This window comes from Nerophis lumbriciformis, linkage group LG27 (genome assembly GCF_033978685.3).
Source record: "Nerophis lumbriciformis linkage group LG27, RoL_Nlum_v2.1, whole genome shotgun sequence".
NCBI classification, from domain to species: Eukaryota; Metazoa; Chordata; class Actinopteri; order Syngnathiformes; family Syngnathidae; genus Nerophis; species Nerophis lumbriciformis.
Genome location: NC_084574.2, coordinates 28,504,554 through 28,528,915, shown reverse-complemented (window position 1 = coordinate 28,528,915; position 24,362 = coordinate 28,504,554). Strand labels below are relative to the sequence as shown.

General features: G+C 41.6%; 1 protein-coding gene across 1 annotated transcript in view; it reads left to right on the top strand.

The window, feature by feature from the left end:
• The window catches only part of rnf38 (ring finger protein 38), a 48,177-nt gene that overhangs the window by 22,352 nt on the left and 1,463 nt on the right, over positions 1 to 24,362 (top strand). Inside the window, exons 4-12 of the mRNA XM_061988227.2 lie at positions 19,312 to 19,514; positions 19,605 to 19,959; positions 20,030 to 20,191; positions 21,809 to 21,979; positions 22,056 to 22,241; positions 22,334 to 22,437; positions 22,516 to 22,600; positions 22,743 to 22,864; positions 22,945 to 23,044. Coding sequence (XP_061844211.1) covers positions 19,312 to 19,514; positions 19,605 to 19,959; positions 20,030 to 20,191; positions 21,809 to 21,979; positions 22,056 to 22,241; positions 22,334 to 22,437; positions 22,516 to 22,600; positions 22,743 to 22,864; positions 22,945 to 23,044 — 1,488 coding nt within the window. The remainder of the gene's footprint in view (positions 1 to 19,311; positions 19,515 to 19,604; positions 19,960 to 20,029; positions 20,192 to 21,808; positions 21,980 to 22,055; positions 22,242 to 22,333; positions 22,438 to 22,515; positions 22,601 to 22,742; positions 22,865 to 22,944; positions 23,045 to 24,362) is intronic.

Here is a 24,362-nt window from a genome sequence, read left to right as displayed (position 1 = left end):
GTAACATTTCTTGATTATCATCTTAAAAGCCCTAGTAATAAACAGGGTGAGACCCCTTGGAACTTTGATAACCCTCACTATGTTTATCTGCACTATATTAGTCTGATTTCTCAGATAATTGTGTTTTTTCAATTTTCACACCTACATGTGCAGTCCCGGTTTACATGGTAATTTTTTAATGTGACTGTTGACCATACGCTGTGTGCCTTTCGTAGGGTGATGGAGGTAGCGATTGTGCTCATTTCAGTTTGTTTAGCTATGTGGGAATGTAAGTAAAATAAGAGAATGCTACAGGCGAATAAGATGAAGCTCGTAGCTATCAAGCTCCAAATCGAACCGATAGCTACAACTTTCCACTGCTATTTGGTGTTGTAGGTAATGTTTTAATGTCTTTAAATGACACTTACGGTTATTATTAGAGATGGGGAAAATGATCGATCCTCTGTGCCTCACTGTTAGGAAAAGGAATCTAAAATGCAGCTATAATGCTAATGTTCTCTAAATGTTAGTTATAGATTTGGTTCTAATTAACCACAGGGTAACCATTAGCTAATAATCTTTTAACATTATGTGTGGTCTGGGTTAGCTCGGACACACACGGAGGAGGGAGGAAAAAACAAGCTGTGTTAGCTGTTGTGCTAAGATGGATTGAATGTGAAGTAATGAAACAAGAAAAGAACAGAAGAAGGCTGATAGGAACAACGTTTCAGCAGAGAGTAACCAGCTAAGAGAAAATTACCATTTTATATATAATAATATATGAAAAATTAACAATATAATAACATACAATATGATAATTATAGATGTATAAATAATCTATTTATAATCAAATCGTAGCCACTGAATCGTAATTGAATCGTGAGTTGCCCAAAGATACATCAGAGACCTACCGTATTTTCCGCACCATTAGCCGCACCTAAAAACCACAAATTTACTCAAAAGCTGACAGTGCGGCTTTTAACCCGGTGCGCTTTATATATGGATAAATATTAAGATTCATTTTCATAAAGTTTCGTTCTCGCAACTTCGGTAAACAGCCGCCATCTTTTTTCCCGGTAGAGCAGGAAGCGCTTCTTCTTCTACGCAAGCAACCGCCAAGGTAAGCACCCGCCCCCATAGAACAGGAAGCGCTTCTTCTTGTACTGTAAGCAACCACCCGCCCCCGGAAGAAGAAGAAGCGCGCGGTGCATGCTGGGATATGTGACGTTTCATTTCCATTTGTGTGTTTATGTAAAGACCCCAAAATGGCTCCTATTAAGTGTGTTGTCTGTCTAATTATAAATAATGCAGACGAGGCGTGTTAACTGAGTTCTCAACGTTTACTCACAGCGTGCTCATAACCACATTCTAACTCCCAGCATACAACAACGCTTCTCAGGGCTACCGCGCATGCTCGTAACTATCGTTGCATGCTGGGTAGTGTAGTTGTTATATTTGCTAGCTCATAACATCACAGTAAGAGACACGCTTACGCGCTTAATTCAATACTCGCCGTCATTCCGGGTGGATTGACAAAAGACCTCCAGCCGCTAGATATTGGTGTCAACAGGGCATTCGAAGCTAGACTGCTAACTGCGTGGGAACAGTGGATGACGAAGAAGCGCGCGGTGCATGCTGGGATATGTGACGTTTCATTTCCATTTGTGTGTTTATGTAAAGACCCCAAAATGGCTCCTATTAAGTGTGTTGTCTGTCTAATTATAAATAATGCAGACGAGGCGTGTTAACTGAGTTCTCAACGTTTACTCACAGCGTGCTCATAACCACATTCTAACTCCCAGCATACAACAACGCTTCTCAGGGCTACCGCGCATGCTCGTAACTATCGTTGCATGCTGGGTAGTGTAGTTGTTATATTTGCTAGCTCATAACATCACAGTAAGAGACACGCTTACGCGCTTAATTCAATACTCGCCGTCATTCCGGGTGGATTGACAAAAGACCTCCAGCCGCTAGATATTGGTGTCAACAGGGCATTCGAAGCTAGACTGCTAACTGCGTGGGAACAATGGATGACAGAAGGCGAACACACCTTCACTAAGACGAGGAGGCAGCGCCAGACGACGCCAACATCTGCCAGTGGATCGTAAATGCCTGGGCAGATATTTCGGTCACAACTGTGGTCCGAGCTTTCCGGAAGGCAGGATTCACAGAACTGCTGGATAACAGTGACACTGACTCCGATTACTTCGACGAGACGGAGCCGGCCATTTTGGATCTCACATTTGCCCAACTTTTCACTTCGGACACCGAAGACGAAGGATTTACGAATGAAGAATAACTTCAGAAAGTGAGCGCTATGTTTATTTTGTGTGTTGTGACATTAACGTTCGAGCAACATTATGTTGCTATTGCTCTGCACTATTTTGAATTTTACTATGTTTGTGATTGCACATTTGCGTACATTTTGGGAGTGAACAGAGTTGTTAGAACGCTGGTTTTTAATATATTATTAAAGTTTGACTGACCTATCTGACTGTTTTTTTGACATTCCCTTTAGCGCAGCGTAGGCGCGGCTTATAGTCCGGGGCGGCTTATTGGTGGACAAAGTTATGAAATATGCCATTCATTGAAGGTGCGGCTAATAATCCGGTGCGCCTTATAGTGCGGAAAATACGGTACAAAAAGATTTCTATTGTGGTGAACTGCTTTGACTACTTACTGTTAATACAAACTAAGCAGTTAATACATTGTAGTTGCTGATTTACATGTCAGTGATGTAGGGCTGGGCGATTAATCAAATATACTCAATATATCGCGGGTTTGTCTCTGTGCGATGTAGAAAATTACTATATCGTCAGTATTCGAGTATACGTTCTCACGCAGTTGCTTTTAGTTGCGGGCATTACACGACAGGCGTTTCTCATTCTTTCTTGTCTCTCCTTCTCAGAGAGACATAAAACAAGCACACCTTGTTACATACGTCACATACTGTCGCGCGTGCAACTTCATACGCCCTCGCGGAGCAGAGAAGTAGCGGCATGACTAACGTTAACTGTGGTACTAGCGGAGCGGTGCGAGTGGTAATACGAGAGAGAAGGTGCGAATCTGGTAACAAATGGAGGAAGAATAATTAATTCCCAAGAAAAACAGCACGGGATCAAGCGGGAAGATGTTGAACAGACAACCGTAATATGTCAAGTATGCGGCGAAAGCATTGCTACAAAAAGTAGCAGCACTACTAATTTGTACCATAATTTGAAAAGTCCCCCGCTAGAGAATAAGGAGTGCTTGAAACTCCGCATGTCAACAATCTCGGCCGGTGCCACACTAACAAAATGCCGAATCAACCAGCACTGACCCAATTGAGCCTGGCGTCTTCCATTTCCACATCAACAAAAAATAGTCAACAACAGAAGGAGATAACGTCCGCAGTAACCTACCACATAGCGAAGGTCATACACTATTGGATTTCCTATTATGCAGCTAATTTGTATTTGACAGTTATTGAAATATCTTGTGTGACATCATGCACAAAAGTGCACTTTATTTGTTTTAAACTATTGTAGTGGCACTCTGTACAAAAAGTCCAATTTAATTTAGTGTTGTTTTGATATGTCATCTTAGTGACATCATGCACAAAAGTGCACTAATAGCTTGTTTTAAAATGTCTGACAATCTTGCACTTTCTGTTTTGAAATTACATGAATGTTTGTGCCACTGCTTAATAACTGTTTAATAAATACAGTTTTGGTAAATTGACTTAGTTGTGATTTCCCTCTCTGCATGAAAGTTTAAAATTAGCATATATTAATGCAGTATAAACAAGAATGTTTTAATGTAGACACATAGAATCATCATACTGCTGTGATTATATGCATCAAGTGTTAATTCAAGGCTAAGGCAAAATATCGAGATATATATCGTGTATCGTGACGTGGCCTAAATATATCAAGATATTAATAAAAGGCCATATCGCCCAGCCCTACAACGATGTCTAAATTGTTGGATATGGACTTGATAAATATATCACTTGATAAGGTACGAATAACAAAGTCTTGTGGATATTTTGAATGAATGATATTGATCTACCACAATTTATTATTGTTGTCTACTAACTGACAATACTTTCTCTTTTCAATGTGTCTTTTTTCGAAAATGACAAGGATTTTTCTAATGACCTTTAGTCTTCTTTTAAATGCACATCACATTGAAATTGCATGATGTTGTGTGCTCATTTAACTTTTAGTTACGCCACTGTATAGATACCAGACTCCACACCAAAGGACTTAATGCAATTAGATGCACCTGCCACCATTTTAACAATGACACAGCATTTTCCAATAAACTTTCTGCCGAACAAAGTCTGAATGTGCCAAACGCTTTGAGATATCGACTTTTCGAACACACCGTGAGTGCCTCAAGGCGTTGTGGAACGTTCCATTGTTCTTAGGTTTTCAATAAGTGGGAAAATGGCCGAGTTTGAGCGAGTAAGAAAATGTAAAATTTTGTGTTTTTTTTGGTTATGAGAGCCGACATTTAACATTAGAGTCAATGAGAGATTTTGCTGACTTTTTTTGGCTTTGAGTTCCAACAGAAGCGAAATAATACACATGACCTCCATAAAAGTGACATTTTCTGAGAGATGACGTGTATGTCTATGTTTTCACCGAAACACATGACACTGGGATGAAAGATGTGGCCGTGAGGCAGAATATTTGCGGGAAAAAAAGCATGTTTTCACAGTCTCTCACCCTCTCGAAAGCTGTGTGCCGCTGACTTTAAAGGGCATGGCCTCCTTCCGACGGCCATCCAGCCAAAACCAAACATTGGAAGTAAAAACTTTTTAGCCAGGGTTAAAGTAGACAAGTGTGTGAACAAAATGAGATGTTAAGCACCGAGGTACATGAAAGTATGGCTGAGCTACAGAGGTCATCTTGTCTTGTTTTCTCAAAGCAATCCTCTATTGGAAGGGTATGTATCAATTAATATGGCCGATTTTTTTTTAGACCTGAATAGTGTCGCCATGGTAACACGAAATGTTGCCAACTATAAATAGCGCTGTCGGCGCGAGCGGTACCTTTTCAAAGGTATAAGATTTGTAGGGGTTCGTTGGCCGGTTTGTCTTGAAATTATTCGTGGCAGAACACGGTGGAAGAAGAAAAATAAAGATTAAGTCCAAGGATTATTAATATGGGCCGCTTGCAGTGCTTTGAATTACGGCCGGCCCATAATAAACAATTTAAAAATACATGTACATAAATATTTAGACCCTTGTCTCAATACTTTGTTGATGCACCATTTGCAGCAATTACAGCCTTAGGTCTTCTTGAATACAATGCCACAAGCTTGGCACACCTATCTGTGGGCAGTTTCGCCCATTCCTCTTTGCAGCACCTCTTAAGCTCCATCAGGTTGATGAAAAACGTTGGTTTTCATCACGGATGTCTCTTTACATTGCTGCATTTATCTTTCCCTCTATCCTGACCAGTCTCCGAGTTCCTGTCGCTGAAAACCATCCCCACAGCATGGTGCTGCCACTACAATGCTTCACTGTAGGGATGGTATTGGTCTGGTGATGAGCGGTGCCTGGTTTCCTCCAAACATGACGCCTGGCATCCACATCAAAGAGTTAAATATTTGTCTCATCAGAGAGTGTTTTGTATCAGAAGTTTTTGTTTCTCATGATCTGAGAGTCTTTCAAGTGCATATTTAGCAAACTTTTTTACTAAGAAATGGCTTCCTTCTGGCCACTCTACCATACAGGCTTGATTGGGGGTTTGCTGAAGAGATGGTTGTCCTTCTGGAAGGTTGTCCTCTCCAAAGAGGAATGCTGTAGCTCTGACCGAGTGACCATTGGGTTCTTAGTCACCTCCCTGACTAGACTAAGATGAATGCAGCGGACTAGACTAAGATGAATGTAGCAATGTACAGAGACATCCTGTATGAAAACCAACGATTCACATCCAATCTGATGGAGTTTGAGAGGTGCTGCAAAGAAGAATGAGCGAAACTGTCCAAAGATTGTGGCATTGTATTCAAAAGGACTTGAAGCTGTAATTGCTGCCAAAGGTGCATCAACAAAGTATTGCACAAAGGGTCTGAATTCTTATGTACATGTAATTTTTGAGATTTTTATTTTTAATACATTTGTAAAAATTTCTACATTTCTGTTTTTTATGCCCAAGTGCGGGATAGGCTCCACCAACCCTGTGACACCGAGAGGGACACGTGGTAGAAAATGGATGGATGGAAGATGGGGTGCTGAGTGTACATTAATGAAAAATAAAATTTACTTTTTTTAATTTTAACCAATGGCTGCAATAAAACAGAGTGAACAAAGTAAAGGGGTCGGAATACTTTCCGTACTCACTGTATTTGGGAGGGATCTAATCTTTTTATGGCTTTTAAGTAGAGGCAACACGGACATAAGCGTTGATCTACGTTCGCGTTATTTTTCAACTCACGTAAACAACTTACGCAAAATACGTAACACGTAAGCTAATACGCCAGAACTTCAAATTCTGATCCTTCAGCAATTGCTATTTCTTTGGATTCAAAATATATAGTAATGTATTACATATTGACTATTATTTGCGTACTATTGATTACTGATGCCCTGAAAATTTGGCTGTCGAAAAAAAACTGCTTACCGAAACCGAATGTTGTGATGAAGTATGCACTTCCGCTGGCGAGCTGTGTCTTTCACCGCGCCCAAAACTGACAAAGTCACGTAGGTGTCGCATTTAGGTCACATTGCTGTTTAGACTTAAGTCACATTTGAAATGATAAGATTCCAATCGGATTCAGGCTACCTCCTGATGTGGTCTGAATCTGATGCGAAAATATCAGATTTGAAGCCCTTTGGAGGGTTTAGACTGGCAGAAAAATTTGTTTTGGCAGCGTAAATGGGGCCAAAGTCGACGACTCGATGACAATCAAAATAGTCGTTTGTTGCAGCCCTAGTTTGCAGTCAGTAACATAGTGTTGTCTGTGCATGAAACATGCATTTTTACTTAGTGTATAGTAAGCTCCACATAAATGCCTAGAAACATTGGCTTCCTACAGTATGTTTTCCTACTACACTGATGTTGCTCTGTAACTAAAAGGTCAACTCATTCTACATTTGTGGTCTAATTTCAGTCTTTTTTAAAAAAAAAAAAAGATCTAATAACGTAGCCAAAGCGGTGTATTAAAACAAGCAGATGAGATGCAAAGCAGTGGAGAAGAGGGAGGAAGGCAGGATGCTGAGGAAGGTGTTGCAAAGAGCTTGCAGGGGAGGTGGGGAGGGACAAGAGGCCAAAAGCAAGGAGGGGGTTTTGCTAATGATTTCACCTCCAGCTGTGGGGCTTGCTTAGAGTGAGAGAAGGGAAGGGAGGGGAAGGAAGGGAGGAACAGTGGCAGATGAAACAAAATGAGCTTTGAAATCTTGTTAATGGAAAGAGAATATGTGGGGGAGGGAGAGGTGTTTGTGGAAGCATGCCTGCAAATATTAATGATTCTGTTCAAGCAAATAACCATATTTGCCTTGCGCGCTACACCCACAATTTGTTTTGACTGACAAACTTGGGCCTGTTTCTATTTTAAAGGTGTGTTTTTGCAATCTCTCTTTTTTCGGCTCTCAGCATTAACAGCAATGTCTCAACAGCTGCCTGCCAGTTTGTCTATGTTTGCCGTTGTAGACATAGCCAAACAGAACATATTTGGGTGTGTCTGTTCTCGTGCTTCAGGATATCTTCAATGCCTGATGTTTGCTCTCAGCTGACTGTGGACAGAGTTAAAGCAACGAGGAAGCTTGTGTGTGGTCCTTGTACAGCAGAATGTGCTGTATTACCCCCAGTGCAGTTCATACTGTTTCTAAGATGTTCTGTCAGCAGAGCTGTTTTTCCCCCTTCATGTACATACCCTGGCATTTTGGAAACGTGTTTAGACCAGACATTTGGGTGTGTGTGGTGAACAAGAGCATTCTAGTACAAGGTAAGACGGGTTAAGCCATTTTGCTTTAGGACACACACGCACACACAGTCTTTGTCTGACGACACTTGCCTTCCACTAACATTGTTGGACAGGCCCATCAAACTTTCATACTAATGGACAATTGTGTGTGTGTGTTTGTGTGTGTGTGTGTGTGTGTGTGTGTGTGTGTGTGTGTGTGTGTGTGTGTGCGCACGTTATCTAAAAACATCTTGACTTCTCTTCTCCCCCCCCCTCCCCCGATTTCAGGCTGGGGTCTCGGACAGGACAGTTGGATCTAGCAAAAAGGGGGCAGGGGAGGAAGAATAAGAGGAGTTGAGCTTATCTGGTGTTCTAGCGGTGGTGGGAGAGATGGGGGTCGTTTAATAGGGTTCAGGAGTGAGTGTGGCAGGGGGAAGGAGGGGAATGTCAGGCTTCGGATGGAAGAGGCTTGCTTGGATGTGAAAATGGGCACAGTAGATGTCCCAAGGGTTTTGGGGTTCGGGCAAGCTTGAAATAGGAAGAGAGGGGGTCGTTGGAGGCACATGGAGGTTTGATGGTGGGGGTGGAATGCGGGTGCCCTATGTCCAAGCCATAGATACATTTTAATAAATACAAAACCAAAATAAAGTAGTCCTGTACACTAAAGGTTTGGTAGTAGTATTGACAACAATTGTATTGGTACTAGGGATGTGCCGATCGATGGACCACCTATCAGTATTGGGAGAGTTTCGTGAAAAATGTGATCGTCGTTGCTGGTTACTGCCTCTTAATGCCATTCACAAATGCCTATCCTCTCTGGCTGACACTGTTTTTATTTGTAGTCCCTCAGCTGACAAGCGGCCAGCAGCTAATTATGTGTTTCCATACACCGTGTGGAGCCGCTCTAAGCTAATAAGAATCACCTTGATTACAGCAAATAAACTGCATTACTTCAGCAAAATTCCCCTCTAAGATACTATCGTTCACAATAATTAATAAGGCAAGAACACATGTCTTTTTTAGGAGCCTAAAGATGATCAGTAACGCTTGCAAAATGCGGCTAATTGGAGTCAGTGTTGTAGCCTTTAAAGCCCTTCGTAGCTCGCTCACGACTATTGTCTTAGCATAGCATTCCAAGACGATGTCTTACAACGCTAGGAAAAAAAAGTTCCTGTGTTCGTTTTAACAATAACAATGTCGCTCCAGCATGGTTACTATACAGGTTAAGGAACGTAGGTGAAGTATTGTAGGTGGTTTTTAGATGCATTTTTTTAAGTGATTAGCTGCGTTGCCAGCCATCACGAACTAGCCGGTTTTTACTAATTTAGAATGCGAAAAAACTTGTCTTCTTGTCTCTCATTAAGATTGTGGATGATAGGCAACATTACAAAAAAAAAGTGCAGTTCACCTTTACGTACAATTATCACTGGAGGACGAGGCTAAACATGTTGCAAGCCAGAGGTAGGCCTGCTGATACAAAGCTATCCAATAAACTAGCTTTAAACAACACCAATAAATAAGTGCTTAGTAAAGTATAAGAAGTGAAGAAGAAACTGCCTATAAGGAGCTTTTAACAGGAAATTAGAATTAAATTAATAAGAGTATTGAGCAGGGATCTCATACTCAATTTACCTGGGGACTGCTGGAGTCTCGATGAGGCTGGGCCACATCAGGTATCCCACAATAAAAGCTTTGTTAAAAAAATACCAATCTGCTGAAATGTCTGTATTTTTGTTTTTTTTAAACAAAATAAGGTCCATCCATCTACTTCCGCTTATCTTAGCTTTTATCCACCATCCTCCCCCACCATTGGAGCCGACTCACCACCAGGTGGTGATCGGTTGAAAGCTCCGCCCCTCTCTTCACCCGAGTGTCCAAAACATAAGACCGCAAATCCGATTATACAACCACAAAGTCGATCATCAAATTTCGGCCTAGGGTGGGCTGGTGCCAAGTGTTATTTTTTTGAACATGGCGTTTGTAATGGACAATCTGTGACGAGCACAAAAGTCCAATGACAAAACACCACTCTGGTTCAGATCAGGGCGGTCGTTTCTCCCAGTCACGCCTCTCCAGTTTTCAATGTTGTTGCCAACGTGAGCATTGAAGTCCCCCAGTAGAACAAGGGAATCACCAGAGGGAGCACTCTCCAGTACTCCCTCTAGGGACTCCAAAAAGGGCGGGTACTCTGAACTGCTGCTTTGTGCGTACGCACAAACAACGGTCAGGAATCGTTCCCCCATCGGAAGGCGGAGGGAAGCTACCCTTTCGTCTACCGGGTTAAACTTCAACAAGCAGGCTCTGAGTAATGCCACCCCGGCCCGTGGCCTCTCACTGCTGGCAACGCCAGAGTGAAAGAGAGTCCAGCCCCTATCGAGAGGACTGGTTCCAAAGCTGTGCGTCGAATTGAGACCGACTAGATCCAGCCGAAATTTCTCTACCTCGCACACCAGCTCAGGCTCATTTACTCCCAGCGAGGTGACGTTCCACGTCTCAAGAGCTAGCTTCTGTAGCCGTGGTGGGGACCGCCAAGGGCCCTGTCTTCGGCTGTTGCCCAGCTCACAGGTTACCTAACTTCTATGCCCCCTCCTGTGGGTGGTGAGCCTAATGGAGGGGGCACCACCTCCAGGCCTGGCTCCAGAGGGGGGGGCCAATAAGAAAATAAGTAAATAAATGTCTGGGGGTGTGGAATATAGCTTAATTCCAATTGGTGTCACTGTTGTGTTTATCCGGCGCACGGATAATGCCTCGATGCACGGAGAACATCATTTCCGCAATGTTGTCATTTCCGCTTTTTCTTGTACCACCAGCACGGCGGTCGGCGGATAATAGCCTGGTGGCAGTGTCCTTTGTTTTTGTGCTCGATGTTCATGTCTTTCATGATGACATGAACACCATGGCATTTGTAGATGGTACAATGTACCGAGAGAGCCAGCGCAAATAGGCGACTGCTCATGGAGTGTTGTTGTTGTTGTAAACGTAGCCATAGAGACAAAAACCTACCTACTCAGTGGCCTAGTGGTTAGAGTGTCCGCCCTGAGATCGGTAGGTTGTGGGTTCAAACCCCGGCCGAGTCATACCAAAGACTATAAAAATGGGACCCATTACCTCCCTGCTTGGCACTCAGTATCAAGGGTTGGAATTGGTTGGAATTGGGGGTTAAATCACCAAAAATGATTCCCGGGCGCGGCCACCGCTGCTGCCCACTGCTCCCCTCACCTCCCAGGGGGTGATCAAGGGTGATGGGTTAAATGCAGAGAATAATTTCGCCACACCTAGTGTGTGTGTGACAATCATTGGTACTTTAACTTTAACTTTAACTTTAAAAAAAGACATCATTTAGGAATATATGTACTGCAGTGTTCTTTGTGTGAGACAATGCAAATAGCGCGATGCTAATTAAATATAATGACCCACAAATAACGGTGCGATATAATTGGTCCAGGTTACCGGGGACTGTTACTGCCGACGGACAGGTGTTGCTATGTGAATGCAGACTACATTAAGATACACTGAGTTACTTACTATTCTTTTATCCCGCCGCGAACGCATCACTTTGATTTATTTTGTCAGAGAGAGACAAATAGCAGATATAATGTCCTGCTTGGTTCGGCAGCAACTTGAAAAAGTTTTTATTTTGGAAGTGTTGTGAGCGCAGCACGCTGGGACTAATGTCCGCGTGTGCAAAATAGAAACAAGGCAGCCAGCCAGGCACGGAAGAAAACTCTCCATGGCAACGCTGCTGTCACTTTCACTCGTTGAGAAATGTTTCTCTGCTTGCATCAAACGTGGTTGATGTCCCGCCCCTGAGAACCACATACCCCACCCTTTCAGCTCCGCACACTTCATATAAAACTCACAGGCCGCACTAATATTAAACTTTCATATTAAGGTGGGGGCCACAATATATTGTCTCGTGGGCCGTGAGTTTGATACCACTGGTCTAGAGAGAGGATAATAAAGCAATGTTCTGGTGTTTAAGTAGCGACCAGGCATACAGTATGTAAGGTGAGGGTGGCTTGATCCATAAATGGGTGGTGTACGGATACTAAGGATATAGTATAGATATAGTGTAATATAAATATAGTATATGGTCGACACAAGCGTGATTACGTCAAATGTTTATTGTCTCAAAATCTTTTTTTTGTTTTTTTTAATGTCATCCATCCATTTTTTTTACTGCTTGTCCATTTACCAAAGTGGTAGCGCTTTTAAGTTATTGTGTTCGATTGATGTTGTTTTGCTCAAACAGTTACATTCTATACAGGAAAAGCTGTTAATCCATGTGATTGCTGTTGATATCGGTCTATCTACCTATCGATCGATTGTATTGGAGTCGGCAGCCTAAATCCCTGATCGTATCATCTCTAATTGGAACACATCCATATAATTCCATACATCCATTTTTTAATTCAGTATATCCTATACAACCACCCCACACCCTAGACTGGTGATAAAAAATAGGGGGGGGGGGGGCTCATTTTGTTAAAATACTATAAACTTATGACATTACCCCTTGTCAGCAAAGATACCTTTTAACTTGACTTATTTAATGGAGTGTAGGAGGTTTTGTTTTTATTTAAAAGCACAGGGCACTGTTATCAATATTCTGCTTTATTGTTTTTCTATTAATTTCCTGAGTGTGCTTATCTGACTTATCATTCCTGGCTGCTACCGAGTTTACTCATTGGGCAATTGGACAGTTAGGATTGAGCGTGGAAATTTCTCTGGCAAGAAGTGACTGCACAAATGTATGAGTTGACCAGGAGAAACAATAAAAAAATATATAAGCAAAAAAAAAAAAATTGTATATATGTGCCCTTTAACTAGTTTAAATGTTTTCTAATGAATCATGTGGACTATTTTTTGTTTTGTTTTAGAGGTTCCACTCAATGCTTTTAGCGGAGAAATTAGAAGGCTGACAGCAAGAGTACTTACGTTTTCCAACAGTGTGCCTAATAAATGGATAATGCCGACTTTCAGAATATAAAACCGCCACTGAAGAAGAGCATTCTACTCTCTCTAGGAACGGTACCCAGGACATGTAGCTCAAGATACTGTAGAACCTTGTGGGATTATGCTACATATGTTCCACATCTTTACACATGCACAGTACAAGAAGAATAAATAGAAAAAGGGGTGAGTTTGTTCCTTAAGACTTACACTCTGTTTCTATTCCCTGGCACTGGAAACTAAGATTATGCAGTATTTTTAAATGAGCAACAAAACCAACACAAACAAAATGTGCCAATGTCATTTATTATTTTCTTCTGTCATTGGAGATGCCACCCACTACAGAACTACACATCTCCACCTACACCAAGCAACACCAATGGCAGCCTGGTCCTCTCCCTCATTGCTTCACACTGTATTATATATATATTTTTTATTTTTATTTTTTTCCTCACTGCTGTCACAAAAAAGTGCTGTTTTTGGGTGCCTGGTATTATGTTAAAAGTATTGAAGAACTTTAAAGAAGGATATTGTAAAGAAGTTATTTTGCCAGAAAATAAACTGATAAGGCATGCATTGGGTTTTAATAATTGCTTTGCAGGCTAAGGTTAGCCCCACTTGTCAAAAAGTCCTCTTGTTTCTTGTCTCATCAAAGCTGCTTACACTGACGTTTACATTTCACCAAAAAAGTTAGTTTTTTTTTTCCAGTTTTCACGCTACACTGTGAAGTTCCCACCCACATGTCATGTCAAAAACGTGCGTACGAGTGTGTGCGTAAGCGATTACTGCTTAAGATAACCTGATCAGCCAAACGCTCTGTGCCTCCCATTAGAAATGGGCTGTAATCAATTTATTGCTGATAAACAATGTTATTGTCAACATTAATTAGGACCAAATTAAGCACTAATGTAATCAAAATGAATAATAATACAAGTAACACAATGGACTTCAAATTCTTGTTTGATATTTCTTACCATTGGGATGGCGTGGCTCAGTTGATAGAGCGGCTGTGCCAGCAACCTGAGGGTTCCTGGTTACATCCCGGGCTTCCACCATCCTTGTCACGTCCGTTGTGTCCTTGAGCAAGACACTTCACCCTTGCTCCTGATGGGTCGTGGTTAGGGCCTTGCATGGCAGCTCCCGCCATCAGTGTGTGTGTGTGTGTGTGTGTGTGTGTGTGTGTGTGTGTGTGTGTGTGTGTGTGTGTGTGTGTGTGTGTGTGTGTGTGTGTGTGTGTGTGTGTGTGTGTGTGTGTGTAAATAGTGTCTAAGCGCTTTGAGTACCTTAAAGGTAGAAAAGCGCTATACAAATGTAACCCATTTACCATAATTGGAAGGTCAATAACTTTAACATATCCTGGCTAAGTAAACAAACTATAAAAATAAAACTGACTCTCAATCTCTGTTAGCAAAATTTGCACTTCCATAGATATTGAACATCTTGAATTGCAGTTTTTCCCCTCATTGGAAAAACTGGGTCAAATTAATTGTTTTGTATTTCATTGTTGCCATAATTTTTCCCCAAATTTGGCATACTGGCTTGTTCGTCCTAGTTAATGGGCTCATCTTGCTCATTCAGTTTGAAGCTAAAATACTACCAAAATTCTAATTTGTATAATGTTGTTCTTTTTAGGCCAGATATAAGTTGTTTACAAAAATGTAGCATTGCACATTGCATTCAAATAATCTCCAACATTGAGATCAATGAAGTTCAAACTTCTATCTTAAATAACATACTTCTGTAAATCAAAATATTGTATTATACATTGTATCCAAATAAATAAAGTAAAACATAAAAGGATTATAGTTTGTTTCAGTAAGTGGATAAAGTAAACGCAGCCTTTTTCATTCTCACATCTTGCTGGTGTGCAGAGCAACTGCTTTAGTGATTGCTTTATGCATTGTGCTTCGTTCTCATCGTACATACCTTGTGTAAATGATCCCACCTAAGTAAGCTGCATGTTAAGTCGGTAGTTTGTCTGTTGTTGTTCGCCTCGTAAAGAGTTGTATTTCCCGCACTTGGCTCGAGACTTCGGTTTTAGATGCTGGAACAAGTTTGTTGTGGTGCGGCCTTTTTGAAACAAACTTTGCAGCATGCAGTCATTTGCTCCACGCCTGTTGTCTCAAAACCAAAGTACTGACAACACTTTTCTTTCGAGCGAACATCATGCTCTCGTGAGCATTAGCATCAGCCATGTTTTGCTATGTGTGCCGCTAATGAAGTAAGAGGACAGTACAGCATGTTGTGACCATCGAATCTTTATTATATATATATTGTTTATGAGGTTTATTTTCGACCGTGACTGAAAAAAAATAATGGTGATGTTTGTTTTCAAGACATATCCAGTACAGGCCAAAAGTTTGGACATCAAAAGTTTGGACACACCTTCTCATTCAAGAGGTAGTCACCTGAAATGGTTTTCACTTCACATGTGTGCTTGAAGCTCATCGAGAGAATGCCACGAGTGTGCAAAGTAGTAATCAGAGCAAAGGGTGGTTATTTTGAAGAAACTAGAATATAAAACATGTTTTCAGTTATTTCACCTTTTCTTGTTAAGTACATAACTCCACATGTGTTCATTCATAGTTTTGATGACTTCAGTGACAATCTACAATGTAAATAGTCATGAAAATAAAGACAATGGATTGAATGAGAAGGTGTGTCCAAACTTTGGCCTGTACTGTATTTAACAGTGTATATTTTCAAAAGATAAATTATGACACTTGTAGAGGGTGGAGTGAGAAGAGTTTCATTTGCAATTTGGGAACGCCTCCCCAACACGGTCCGTTTGCATAAAGACTCACAAAAGAGGGTTATAAATATGATTGTAAAGCGTAATTTTCGCTAAATTTACACCAAAGTATATCCAATACATATTATGTAGACTGCAAGAAAGGTGGTAAATGTAGATTAGAATCATTACATGTCCCCTTTAATGTTAAAGGGGAACATTATCACAATTTCAGAAGGGTTAAAACCATTAAAAATCAGTTCCCAGTGGCTTATTTTATTTTTCGAAGTTTTTTTCAAAATTTTACCCATCACGCAATATCCCTAAAAAAGCTTCAAAGTGCCTGATTTTAACCATCGTTATATACACCCGCCCATTTTCCTGTGACGTCACACAGTGATGCCAATACAAACATGGCGGAACGAACAACAAGGTATAGCGACATTAGCTCGGATTCAGACTATGATTTCAGCGGCTTAAGCGATTCAACAGATTACGCATGTATTGAAACGGATGGTTGTAGTGTGGAGGCAGGTAGTGAAAACGAAATTGAAGAAGAAACTGAAGCTATTGAGCCATATCGGTTTGAACCGTATGCAAGCGAAACCGACGAAAGCGACACGGGAGAAAGCGAGGACGAATTCGGCGATCGCCTTCTAACCAACGATTGGTATGTGTTTGTTTGGCATTAAAGGAAACTAACAACTATGAACTAGGTTTACACCATATAAAATACATTTGGCAACAACATGCACTTTGAGAGTGCAGACAGCCCATTTCAGGCGCGCTAAGAACATATATTTTTCCACGATTACAGCACTCAGGTTAATCATACCTAAATAGACACAAAATACTGCATTACACAAGACTACCCGAATGTACTCGAATGATTGAAAAAAATTTATGTTTTTAAGCTAAATTATTGGCAAACACAGTTTATGTATAATAATTTACTTAAAACCGCGAGTAATGAATAAAGTTTTCATCAATTAATATATTCTGTAGACATACCCTCATCCGCTCTCTTTTCCTGAAAGCTAATCTGTCCAGTTTTGGAGTTGATGTCAGCATCTGGTTTGAGTGTCGCAGGATATCCACACATTCTTGCCATCTCTGTCGTAGCATAGCTTCCGTCGGTAAAGTGTGCGGAACAAACGACTGACCATTTCGTCGGCTTTCCCCACAGCCTCGTATTTTGAACAAATTTTGTCCAATTTCTTGCCACTTTCGCATCTTTGGGCCACTGGTGCAACTTGAATCCGTCCCTGTTCGTGTTGTTACACCCTCCGACAACACATCGACGAAAGTGAGAAAATGGCGGATTGCCTTCCGATGTGACGTCACGTTGTGACGTAATTGCTCCGAGAGCGAATAATAGAAAGGCGTTTAATTAGCCAAAATTCACCCATTTAGAGTTCGGAAATCGGTTAAAAAAAAAGGTATTTTTTTCTGCAACATCAAGGTATATATTGACGCTTACATAGGTCTGGTGATAATGTTCCCCTTTAAAGAGCGGAGCCATGATTCTCCATGGAGACTAGCGTATGTGGTTAGGGCCTTGCAAGAAAAAACATCAATCTGTCAATCTTTCCGTGTCCGGGCCAGGTAAAGTTCCCCGTGTTGGGTCAAATTAAGCCGCAGGCTCCACTCCTGGTGGTGCCCTTCCGTTAATTCCTTTAAGTTTCCATCTGAGACAACTGGTTTCCAGTTACATAATCATGCTTTTTGCATGTTTTGTGCCAGTGTCTTCCAATCTTTTTGATTCATGACGATTTTTAACTACTATAAATATTTACTATCTACATTGGCTGAAAACTGGTCAAGCTCAGCTATCTTCCAATGCAACTTGTGGCTAAGAGTCACAAAGCTGTGGCATCTTTGACTCTCGAGTGAAAATATGTCCAGTTCAGGCTTGTTCGAACAGCACGGTGGGCCTCCAAGCCGGTTCAGTAGGTATTGTTCTTTATAGGCTGTAGAACACAAAACAGTGGCAGCTGTCCATGTGTGACTGTATGTCTGCAGGCGTTTCCATAACCGTGTGTGCGTGTGCGTCTTTCTGTTTCTAAAGCCTGTTCTCCAGCTGTTTCCTTTTTGCTATCACACCACTCTCAAGGTTGTAGAGTTTTGTGCATGTGTGTGTTAAAAGTCACAGCCGCTGAGTAATTTTTTATCACACTTTACCAGCGTGTCTCTCCCATAAGAGGGTAGGTGGAAGCAGGGGTTGGGGAAGTGGTGGTGCAGTGTATATGTCAAAGTTGCCAGCCCACATTTTTCTTGTCACTTCAGGTGATAAAACTTGTGACACCTGGTGCACTCAAACTACAGTGGAATCTTGAACACAATACTTTGCAGGATGCTGGTTGGTCATTGATTTGTTAAAATTTTGGAACTGTAAGGGCAATTTTTACATTTACACTTACCAACAGACATAAAATTGGAAAATAATAGCAAGCTAACCACTGTTAATATTAAAACGTTATAAGAATAAAATAAATAAAGGTGTTTTGCAAAGGTGTATATGTTAAAAGGTCTAGTAAAACAATCAGGTGCTATCTTTAAGAAGTTATATTCTACATTTGTAACTTTTCAGACTTATGTACATGTTTAAAACATTGTAAGCCATTCTTCGTACACGATGTGGACACTCTATATCAAGAGATTAACTTAGAGTCCACTCTAGACCCTTGACCAGTCACAATAGAGGGAAGAGGATGTGCAATGCAAGCGTTTGGAAAAGAATGCAGATTTACTCTGTACACAGTTTATTGAAAGAAACTTACTATACATTTCAAAAGGCCCTGTAATGATACATTGGTAACAAGCGTGGCTAGAGTTTCACTGCAAGTGCTTTTACATTACCTAACTTCTGGTGTGTACTTCTCTTATCTCTTCATGTTCTCTCGCTAATGTTGAGATTGATTCATTTGGTTAAACAACCGCCTCAAATAGACAAAAAAAAGCAAAAACACACAGGGTTAAATAATTATTTGATGCTGAACTGAGCTCACAATCCCATGCATGACAAACTTGACAGTGGTTCAAACTGTTCCATGAGTATTTTCTGGGAATTTGAATTGTGTCTAAAAGTTGGCAGTACTTCACTATTTCTCCTCCATGCTGCCGAGCACATGTACTGGAGGGATGTCTAAGTGCTGACACATGAGCTTGAGTCAGTGTTGCGCCACCAAGTGTGAGAGTCATTGGCCTTATAGTAAGGGACATGAGTCACCGATGACTTGATAGTGCTGACTGAGAATCTGTACTCTCCACCTGGATGACTACTTGTGTGTGTGTGTGTGTGTGTGTGTGTGTGTGTGTGTGTGTGTGTGTGTGTGTGTGTGTGCGCGCGCGTGTCTTTATCTGCTCTTTGAGAAAGTTGAGACGTCAAGTTGGGCGTGTGTATGTATGAATGACTCCCTTATGGGCCTGTGAGAGACTGTCTTGCCTCTTGCATTTACTCACTGCTAGAGGAAGTGACTCCGAACCCCGAGGGCGTCTGAACACTTGTGGTGTAATGTGCCCACGCACACAAACGCACATACACTCCGATAACAAACCAACATAGAGGTGTGCACATACAGGAAATACCATGAGTCACAAAGATATTTAGTGTCAAGCAGTTGTATGGATTGTTGGCCAGAGAGATAGGAGAGCACAGTGATATTGATTTGATTGGAGCGCCATGGTCACTAACAGCACCCTCTTCATCCCCCTTTCTCACTCTCCTCCATTTTCCGCCCCTCCTTACACAGAGTGAGGAAAGCCCCAGTCCAAAGCGCCAGAGGCTGTCCAGTCAGGCTGTCTTAGAACAGCTAACCTCTTCCACCCCGCCACCATCCACCCCTTCTCCCCCCATCCGCCCCTGGGAGTCAGGACCTCCAAGCAGGAGAGTGTCTCACCCCCACGCACAGTACAACCAAGAGCGATCTCTTACGCCTGCTCGCCACAGGCGCAGGTACCGTTTTACAGACTTCTTCCACTTATTCCTACTGCTAAATGTTGGCATATATGATCCCTAAATATAAACCCTTTATCCCTCTTTCAGCCCCCCCGCCAGGCGTCCGCGCGGCCGCATGTCGAGACCTTCTCGCCACTTGCCTCCTCATCAGTCCTCTCCGCAAGGACCCACACCCCGCCTGTCCCCATCGGATCTCCAGGACGAAAACTTACACCACAACCCACATCCTTCACTCTACCCCACGCACACTCCCAGCACCTACAGTCAACCCCCCACACCTGGAACTGGTTCAGAGGATCTCCGAGCTTTCCATCCTCCCACCATGTCCCCACGGCTACTGCATCCAGCTGCACATCACCACCATCACCACCATAGTCATCACCAGCAGCAGCATCACGCAACGTCACAGCAAGAGGCCATGGTCTTAGACTTGCATGAACAGGTATGGTACAACTATGTGTGTGTGCGTGAGTGTGTGTGCATGTGTTAACCGTTACATGGCTTATCTTCAGCTCCAGCAGGGCAGTGTACCTGTCTCCTATACTGTGACCCCAGTCGCTCCTCACGGCATTGCAGCACCGCTGTGTAACGGTCACCTTCCCCCCAACTGCTCTACACAACAACAAGTTCCTGCCTGCAGTGTGGTCTTCAGCACTGGACAGCACTACCACCCGGTGAGAGCACAGTTTGACTGTGGGAGTGTGTGGGCTGTTTCTTTAGGAGAAATTAAGTCTGCAATTGTTGGGTTGCACGTGACGCCTCGGAATTGAGCACATGGTGGGTAAATACGCCTAGGCAATAGTCAATTGAAAGCAGAGTGAAAATGCAGCATACATGTACTGTTCTCGCCTGTGGAAATGGTTTCAATAGGGATTCATTTATTTCTGAGTTCATAAGATAGGCCATCACAAAGGGAAAACATGTGTTAACAGACAAAAACTGCAGATAAATGTTGCTTCTTGTCGAGTCGAGCCGAGTCAACAATACGATTGCGTTTGCGGTGACCACTTTGTCAACGTCTGTATGAACTTAAAATAGGCTGTAGAAGTTTATTAGTGTATTAAGTTTATCTTACCGGTACTATTATGTTGGATCCACTATGGACTGGACTCTCACAATATTATGTCAGACCCACTCGACATCCATTGCTTTCGGTCTCCCCTAGAGGGGGGGGGTTACCCACATATGCGGTCCTCTCCAAGGTTTCTCATAGTCATTCACATCGACGTCCCACTGGGGTGAGTTTTTCCTTGCCCGTATGTGGGCTTTGTACCGAGGATGTCGTTGTGGCTTGTGCAGCCCTTTGAGACACTTGTGATTTAGGGCTATATAAATAAAGATTGATTGATTGATTGATTGATTATAATTTAATTGATTGCTTTATTTCCTATGTATTTACATAGGACCAGTTTCCAGTAGGAAACGTCTGCATTCCACACAGTTATTTTTGTAGCACATATGCATCAAGAAAACATCGCCAAAGAGTATTAATAAACTAGTTTAATAAATCCGCTCGTAGGCTGCGTATTCCATAGAAACAACATACCGGTACTGTATCTTGATATCGCTGAATATTGTTGGAAACTAAACATTGTTCAGGGAAGTAGCTAAACATTAAGACAACACATTAACTTCACATCCTTGAAACAACTGAGACACTAAATTACAGAAAACTGCAACATGTATAACTTGCAACAGGAGATTAACTGCAATAATGAAACTTATACAAGTGAATTACCTGACAACATTGATAATGAGCACACGGCAATGGCGGCACTCGTTAACGTCATCAAATATGTTACTTACTGATTTATAAGTCCAGTTTTGTCTTTCATGGCTTAATTTGTGGACCCAAAGAAACCTTTGTGCTTGCAGAATTAAGTTTGGTGGTCCAAAAGGCTTGTACGGTCCACTTTTGCAATGTTAAATTATTTAATCCTTGAGAAAAGTATTTCTTCCAAGAGTGTATGGATCCACTCCATCACATACAGCTATTTCTTGATATAAGTACAAATAATATATTTTATATTCACCACTAAACCTTTAAAATACGCCCACATATGCGCTGTTAAAGGTAAATAAACAGTAGCAATGTTGAATGTTTGCCTTTCATCAGAGCATGTCTCAAGGCCTCAAGGTCACGTGGTTGCAACTCAGCAATACTGTTGCCACTTACAGAACGTGCAATTGCAAGGGTTTTGTTTGACGTTTGTGCCACCTTGTGGCAAAATGTGGTACAGAAGGATCTCCCACTAACACATTCATTTATTGTTTTATGCCTCCTTGTTCAGATGCTGCAGGCATGTTCAATGCAACATTTGCCAGTGCCCTATGCCTTTCCTTCTCTGCTGTCCAGCGACCCTCAGTTCCTTCTTCCCCCTCCACCTCATCTCTCCCATCACCCGCCACACATTCACACCCATGGCCAGTTCTTGCCTTTCCAGACCCAACAGCCACGATCGGTAATACATTTATCTATTATTTAATGTTGATTTGTGTCTTCCCTTGCAAGTATTGATATACATTTTTGTTCCTAAGCCGTTACAGAGGATTGAAAATGAGGTCGAACTTCTGGGAGAGCAGCTGTCGGTAGGTGGAGGTTTCGGCTACGGCCATCACCACCACCATCATCATCACCACCAGCCTCCCACTGCCCTCCCACCCTCAACACCACTCCACTTTCTTTCACACCATGACCCCCTGTCACAGGAGCTCTTCACAATGGTGAGTACATTAAGTTATGTTATGTCAGCAGTAATCTGTGCGGTTCAAAATCATGAGGAATCCACTTTCTCTCTCTCTCCCATCTTTCTCAGCCCTATCCCCACTTCTTGCCTCGACGATTCACCAGCCGGCGCTACCGCTCCCAGCAGACTGTGCCACCTTCAAGCTACCACCCCAGCTTTTTGCCTTACTTCTTGTAAGTAACCTTATTCTGTTGCAACCATGCAGTGGAAGTTATCAAGAAAACAATGACATTATTCCTCTTTTCAACCAGGTCCATGCTCCCTGTCCCACCAAATGTAGCTCCCACTATCAGTCTTGAGCTGGATGTGGACGACGGAGAGGTGGAGAACTATGAGGTAGTTTGGCAATCACTAAAACTTGTTTTGTAATGACAATTGAATTGAAAATCCACACCAAAAAGCCATGTTATTTGTGGAAAGGGAGTGGTTCATTCATGGATTGTTCAAAACATTGACCCTCTGTATGTAAACCTTCCAGGCCTTGCTGAACCTTGCTGAGCGTCTTGGAGAGGCCAAGCCTCGTGGCTTAACTAAGGCAGATATAGAACAGCTCCCATCTTACAGGTTCAACCCCAACAACCATCAGTCTGAGCAAACACTGTGAGTACCTCAAAGTCATGTACTTGTGCTGAAAAACTCTTATTATTATTGTGTAACATGGTTCCAACTTTATTTTCCAGGTGTGTGGTTTGTATGTGTGACTTTGAGTCTCGCCAGCTTTTAAGAGTCCTACCCTGTAATCATGAGTTCCATGCCAAATGTGTAGACAAGTGGCTTAAGGTGAGTTGGAATTTTTATGCGCTTAAAATATTCCAACTTCTTGTTTCCATCCAACACGAGACACTAAGAATGAGATGAGTAATGTACATGCCGTGGTGCAATTGTAAGGGAGCTAACCTTAGTGTAATTGTGTTAGTGTAGACCAGTTGGGGTGTCCCGATCCATTATTGTATATCAGTCCAATTAAAAAAAATTATTAAAATAAAACAATTATTGTCTGCTTGCTTCTAAAATCTTTTATATAAGCAGCCCTGCAACGTGTTTACTTGTGCAAAGCTATACAGCCATTTAGCATTTAAATGTCCTCTAATAAGCTGGTTGATCTTTTCATGTTTTATTTTTTTTTTAGTAAAGTCATTTTAAAAAGATAAACATAGTAGGCTATAGGCTAGTAGGAGCTAACAGATACACAATAGCATGCAAGCTAAACAAACATAATAAGAGTTCTTAAGCAATTTTGCAGTCTAAAACACCACATTTGCATGGAATAATTATAGTTGCTTATTACTTACACATACAAGGCAGAAGCGTATTGGAAAGTATTCAGTAACAAACGTGTCCGCATCATTCAACTTACTGCTTCATGGTCTTTATGAATTATTATGACTACTTGTGTCGTCAAAACAAATTATCACTCCACTTTAAAACCATAAATCTGTCATAAAGTTAGTGGAATGAATGAAATGACTTCATTTCGGTCATATAATCAACCATTTTGTGTGATCAATTTAACAGTACAGATTAGACATATTTAACAACCATACACATTTACACAAAAAGAAAAGAAAAAGAATGACCGAAAAGGAATAGGCTGAAACCAAGGCTTATATTTGCCTATCCTATACATTCACTGAAAATAAGATTACCTGGAACATCAACGTTCAAAAAATCAATAGGATGAAAGTAATTGTTACTAGACATTGTTCTGTGAGTAATTTCACTTGATCAAGCCTGTTTTAACATTACACACCACACCATAAAGTATGTACTTTTATGCTGTTAGGTTAGTGTTTTTTACCCATTTTTATCTGTTTGACTAATTTTACTTGATCTAACCTTTTCCAACAATCCACACGACAAAATAATAAAAGTATGTATTATGATTCCTGCTGATATATCGGATTAATATTGGTATAGGCCAACACTCAAGGCTCTGACTCTGATATGGCTATCGGAAGGGGAAAAAGTTGTATCGTAACACCCCTACAGAGCAGGGTAGGTAATAAAGACATACAATATCCTAAAGCAGAATATACTCTTTATTTGGAGCAAGTGCTAGTCAACAACAAGCTTGACACAATTGAAAAATTATGATAAG